The 6,040-nt window shown below is 46.4% G+C and overlaps 1 protein-coding gene across 2 annotated transcripts in view; it reads right to left on the bottom strand.

Moving 5' to 3' along the window:
- Positions 1-2,429: 2,429 nt before the first annotated feature.
- LOC122720082 (protein FAM151B) overlaps positions 2,430-6,040 on the bottom strand; it is a 10,930-nt gene continuing 7,319 nt past the window's right edge. For both annotated transcript variants that reach the window (XM_043946546.1, XM_043946545.1), the window contains exons 2-5: positions 5,609-5,737; positions 4,548-4,783; positions 4,287-4,426; positions 2,430-4,173 (exon numbers count right to left, since the gene is read on the bottom strand). In XM_043946546.1, coding sequence (XP_043802481.1) covers positions 3,762-4,173; positions 4,287-4,426; positions 4,548-4,783; positions 5,609-5,729 — 909 coding nt within the window. In that variant the 5' untranslated portion in view covers positions 5,730-5,737 and the 3' untranslated portion in view covers positions 2,430-3,761. The remainder of the gene's footprint in view (positions 4,174-4,286; positions 4,427-4,547; positions 4,784-5,608; positions 5,738-6,040) is intronic.

Below are 6,040 nucleotides of genomic sequence, written 5' to 3'. Positions count from 1 at the left end.
ACTCGCCGAATGCCGGCGCGCACCGCTTCGTTCGACTCGAGTTCGGTTTCGACGAGACCGAGATAACGGCGAATCGTATCGCGGACCGAATGTCGCGGCCGACTGAGGCCAGCCTCTCCGCCGGCCGCGCTGCTTCACAGATCGCGGAACGCATTGCGCATGCGTGCGCCCGATATTCTCTCCCGCCCCTCACCCGCCTTTCTCCCCTTCGTCCCTTACTCACTACCTGTCTGCTGCTCTCGTGTGCACAACGGCCACGCGCACCTTCCATCCATGCGTGTGTACACAAGCTCCCAAAATTCGATATCGTCCTCCCGATCGCTTCTTTTCGCGCCCATTCTCTCTTCTCCGAGCACTTCACCCACGTGCTCTCTGTTAATTGCGCTATTTTTTTTATTTCATTTCTTTCTTCTGTTTTCTTTTTTTTTTTTTTTTTTTTTTTTTTTGTTATCGATCGAATCGATCGACCGGTCTCCAAGTCGCACGCGAAGTCGATCGAATCGCGATTTCACGATTCGATCGAAGAGATGGAAAGCAGTGACCGGTCGCCCTTTTCGGCTCCCATTCACTTTCGCGTCGCCATTCAAAGATACTGGTCGGGGAGGATCGAGCGGGGTCCAGCGGTGTATATATACGTACATATACCACACGAAATCCGGCAGGGACGCGAGAACGAGAGGTCGATAGGATCGCGTCTTACAACCGGTACAACGAGGACTGGTTTTTCGTCGCGTACTGGAGGTCGTCGCCTGTTTTTTTGTTCCTCGCCCCCTCCCTCTCCCCCTCACCCCCCTTTTAAACCGCTCGGCCCGGTACGCGCCGCGATAAATAAACACGGTAGTCTCCCTCGGATGGCTTCCGTTTCGATTCGATTCCCGATAAACCCGCCCCCGTTCGCCGTCCACCGTTCTCCTCCCTGCTCGGGACAGGATAGCTCGGTGTTCTTTCCGTCGTTATACGCTCTTCGAAGATGCGTGACGCGGCACGTGCGCTGAATTTAACTTTAACGTTTCGCCAGATTTCGATATATATATATATATATTTAATTCGACGCGATTTGTCGAATCGGAACGACGACGATTAAATTCGCACCCGCTGTTGCGTGGTCGTGGCTCGATGCCCGTGTAATCGGGCTGCCGGATAACAGGGACGGGTGGACGAATAAATGACGAGTCGAGTTGGACCGCGTGTAAGACACTCCCGTGGAATGCGGTCGTTTCCACGCGGCGTGCCGAGAAAATTTAAGAGGCGAGATCATCCAACGTTGCTATCACGCGGGGACAAATGTATGTACGTGTACTCGTGGTATGCATTTTTTTTTTTTTTTTACGCATTACCCATTATTATCTCGCATCGAACGAGACGGCCTCGAGTTGATGCCAACGATTCCCCGACCACCGGACGTGGTTGATCGTAACATCGCTTCTGAAGACAGAATTTCATTCTCGTAGCGAAATTAATCGCGTGGGGGATTTCCATCGATGCGTCGCGTCGATTTTACTCTGTTAATCTGGAACAGGAAACAGCGGTCACGGATCGAACGCGAATCTATCGCGTGAAAATTGGTCATCGTAGATCGGCGACGATTCGAACGCGTAGCTTTCGGTCTAAAAAATTTTTCAGGTTCAGGGGGTTATCTCGACAGATTGCGCTTATAGGTCACTTTGTTACTCGTTCGAAACTCGTTCGCTCGCAAACTCGGGCGCGCTGTGTCAACCGCGACCAATTCTCTTCTTCTCTTCTCAACTTCTGTTACAAATAGGAAAAGTTGAGAAAAATAAAGAGAGAGAGAGAAGGGGAAAAAGGAACGAAAATTCCGGAATATCTTTTTCCAAAGGCTTCGATAATAGCGATCGTGACTCTTGACATCTCGAACTCTCCCCCCCACCACCACAGCCGTACTACCTCCTCTTACTCCTCTCCTCCGTCCACCTATTTTCTTTCACCGTGTTACCTTGGCACCGAACGTTGTCGCGAAAAAATTCCCTCGATAAACAATGAGATTCCTCGATGATTGGCACGCAAACGAGCATTATCTTTCTCAATTTAACGAATAACGATCGAAAGAACTGGAATGAAAAAAGAAAACGAATGTAATATTTACAAATATAAATCGATGCATCACCGATTGCTCGCAATTTAACGATTAAATTGCTCGAAGCATTTCGTTCGTTCTCGATAAATTTTTCATAATTTCCCTTCCGACTCGCGTCGCGTCGGTGAGAGGAATCTGAAACGAATTGTAAGCGTGAACGATCATCGGTTCGCGGGATTAAAAGCGAGTGGACCACCCGCGACGGAGATTCGTCTTCTTTGAGAAATCTGTTGCTCCCGTTATTTGTCGCGTACGCTCTCTCGAAAGGGCGGAAAGGAAGGAAGAAGGGAAGGAGGAAAGCTACGATGGGACGTTCGAACGAAGAAATGTCGGATCGATTTTGCGCATAATTTTATTGTTTCGTTATCAAACGCGGTGCGCGGGTGCACCGTATTCACAATCGCATTCACAATCCTTTGGCTTGCAGACATACAGCGTTACAGCTTCGATAAAGTTTAATACCGTTTTGTTCTTTTCTTTTCTCTTTATTTATTTATTTATTTTTTCCTTTTTTGTTCGTTTCTTATTACTCTGCATCTTTCTTGTTCCTGAAACTATGTCTGAGATATGTCGAAGGCAGGTACAGGAGATACGTCGATGAACACTAAATAGGTACGATATAAACGCGCTACGTACGATTCCTCGCGGAGTATCGACGCGAAAAAAGATCTCGAACCGGATCTATCCTCCGACGTATCGACTCGATTCGTCGTACCGCGGTCATCGATTACATCGCTTGCGTTGTACGAGATGTAAAATAATATTAAAACGTGTGTGTGTATCTGTGTGTGTGTGTGTGTATATATATATAATACATCGAGAGGGGAAAAAAAAAAAAAAAAAAAAAAAAAAGAAAGAAAGGAAGAAAAAGAAAAAAAAGAAACGGTAAACAACAAGGAACGTTTCTTTCTTAATTATTATATCAAAGCAAAATCTATCGATGCGACTTTCCGCCTTAGGTATGCCCCTTACTCTTACATATCTTATATCTTACTTACTCTATCTTATTTATTATTATTTACTTTTTTTTAATCCTTTTTATCTTAAAAATCGAGATACGAAAGGGAAAAAAAAAACGTGCGCCTCGCCACGTTCTAGAAAATGATTCTCGTCCTAGAAAAGATTCTCTCTAAAATTATTGGATCGACGGAGGAGAAAAGAAAAATAAAGAAGACAAAAAAAAGAAGAAGAAAAATGTAGAAACATCGAGAGTGTCGATCGAAAGCATGATTGGTCGGCGACAATAATAATAATAATAATAATAATAATAATATTAATATTAATATTAATAATAATAATAATAATAATCTGTGTCTCTAGAGGAAAGCTTCCTTAAAATACTTAGAAAAAAGTCCGTTTCGCGGATAAGCTTAACGCTACCGTACTAAAAAAAACAAGTACACAGGCTCGACGGGGGGGCTCGACGAGTTCTAAAAAAGACGAGAACAAATCGGATCGGTCGCGATTCGATTTCTTCCGACGGATGATCTCGTCATCGATCTCGCCTCGCCTCCCCCCTCTCTCTCTCGCGGGGGAAGGGGCGCGGGGAGGCGGAGGGTGCGTGGAAGGCGGTTCGGAATCCTTCCCCCCGCCCCCCCTCCTCCCCCTCCGCCCGTTCCCGGGAGCGAAGCGCGCGAAACGGGGCGAGCGAAATTGTCGGGATCGTTCACAACATGGTGGAGAGGGAGACGGCGAGGAAAAGCGTAGCTGCCAGGACGAGCGTGGCCGGCCTCGGATTGGACGCGGCCGATAATCGAAGCTTGTCCATCAGTTCCTTGGGCACGTCAACGTACACGTTCTCGACCCCTATCTCCTTTATCAGTTGCGACAACTTTTCCGCGTTCACCTTGTCCCCCTCGCCCGACCACACGGTCAAGGTCGCGTTCTTGATCCCCGACTCGGTCGAATTTTCCATCAACATTTTCATCGCCTTAATATCGTTGGCCGCGAGGCCGGCTCTCACGGGATAAGTTACCGGCTGGGTAACGTGCTGCTCCTTCAGAGTATTGATCATCCGTTGAATTTGCTGCTCCGTGTATCGGTCGATATTCTCAGTGTTGTTCTCCGAGTTCGCGTAACTGAAATTCAATTTACATTTTACTGTCTCGTTTCGATGCTTATATATGTATTTATATGTATTTATATATATATATATATTTATTTATTTATTTATATTTTCTCGTTGGTTTACCTGGTAGTCCAGCCGACCGACAGAGTGTATTTCGGATACGTCTTCGCCTGACCGATGAAGAATTTCGCATCGACCGGTATGGCGGTTGCGTTGGTGGGTCCTTCCAGTATATCGGCGTTCAGGAACACGGGGAATGTCAACTGAGAAAGAAAAAAAAAAAAAAAAAAGAAATTAGTAATCGAGTCGGAATTGAAACGAAACGCTCTTAAATCAAGACGATTCGACGCCTTCTATTTTATAGATAGAACTCGAAATACGTACGCTATCGCGAACCTTGTCCAGGATAGGTTTGCTCGCGTTGAACGCCTCGACGCTCTTGAAGTCGAGTTTTATGCCCTTCTTGATCTCCTTCCTCTCGATCACGGTGTTGAGGAAATTCTCGAGCGACAGATCGCTCTCGTTCGCCGGTGGATGGGCCATTATCGGTTGTTGAACGGTTGAGTCCTGTCCTGTTACTTTGCCAAACATAACGTCGGCCTCCAGCATCATCACGTTCCCTGTGAAGAGGTAAGAGAAGAGTTCGTTAGAGAGAGAGAAAGAGAGGTGGAAAAAGAAGAGAATCCTTAAAAGGGAGGGGAGGTAGAGGATGGCAGCGGATCCCAAGTAGCAAGGAGTGCAATTGCGTCGCAAAGACGGAGAGAAGGGGGGAGAGACGCGGCAGTGGCAAGAAAAAGAGACGGAAAATCGGCTAGTCTCGGCACCCGTGGACACGTGCAACGAATATCGATCACGCCTAAACAAGTCACGGAACGACGCGATTGAAACTCTTCTCCCTTCTTCTGTTACGTATTCGAGAGAAGCGTTTAGAAAATAGATCTTAGATGGTCGTTAACCCGTTAAAAAAGTGACTGGTCAACGTTATTCATTTGCAATTATTGTTTCGAACGAAAAAAATTATCGAAGTAATATTGAATTTTCTCCCAGACTCGATCGATCGAGGATCAAGAAGGATACTCTTCCCGAATGTTAATAATCAATTCGAACGTTTAATTATCCGGAACAAGGATAATCTCGATTTGTCAAACGGACGAAAACGATTTTATCACGCGATTCGCCTTGGATAAAATTTTCGCTCTGTTTTATCGATACGGTGTATCGTATCGATGGAACGTGGCGATGCGAGAGAATCGAGAGAAAGGATTAAAAATGGAACAGACTTTGAACGGTTTCGTTCACCAATGGGGTGTTAATAAACGATCGTCGCGAAAACCTTCGGAAAACGATCCCTTTCTCTCTCTTTCTCTCTCTCTCGCTTCATTCTATTCTCGCCACATCGGACGAAAGAAAATTTGAATCGATTCAATTCGAATCTTCCAACTCACCTTCCAACGACTTGTTCAACGTTGCCTTATCGTTGACTGCGTGAGCCCAAGTGATCTTGGTGAGATTCCCTTTGATCTCGGGGAAGAAGTTGGCCACACTTTCCGTGACGGATGCGCACATGACAGAGTCTGGAACACACGAAACATCTTCTCCTCTTAATATTCCCGATAGATACCCTCCCCTTTGACCCAATAATATTCCCTCCGTAATTGAACCGCGAATTCCTCGGGAACAGGCGAGGCCAGTTCGAGGAGGAGGATTTGGGGAGTTTTGGGTGGTGTGAGAGGGGGGAGGCGGGTTGGATGACGGAGAATCTCGCCCTACTTCGCTCATTGTGCCTCGAGAGATCGATAATCACGTTTGTTCCTTACAGTCAGTCTCTCTCTCTCTCTCTCTCTCTCTCTCTCTCTCTCTCTCTCTCTCTAGCTCTC

Source organism: Apis laboriosa, unplaced genomic scaffold (genome assembly GCF_014066325.1).
Source record: "Apis laboriosa isolate Shangri-la unplaced genomic scaffold, ASM1406632v1 scaffold9_cov152, whole genome shotgun sequence".
In the NCBI taxonomy this organism is placed as follows: domain Eukaryota; kingdom Metazoa; phylum Arthropoda; class Insecta; order Hymenoptera; family Apidae; genus Apis; species Apis laboriosa.
Note: the sequence above shows the minus strand (reverse complement) of the source record. Positions and strands in the feature narration are given on the sequence as shown.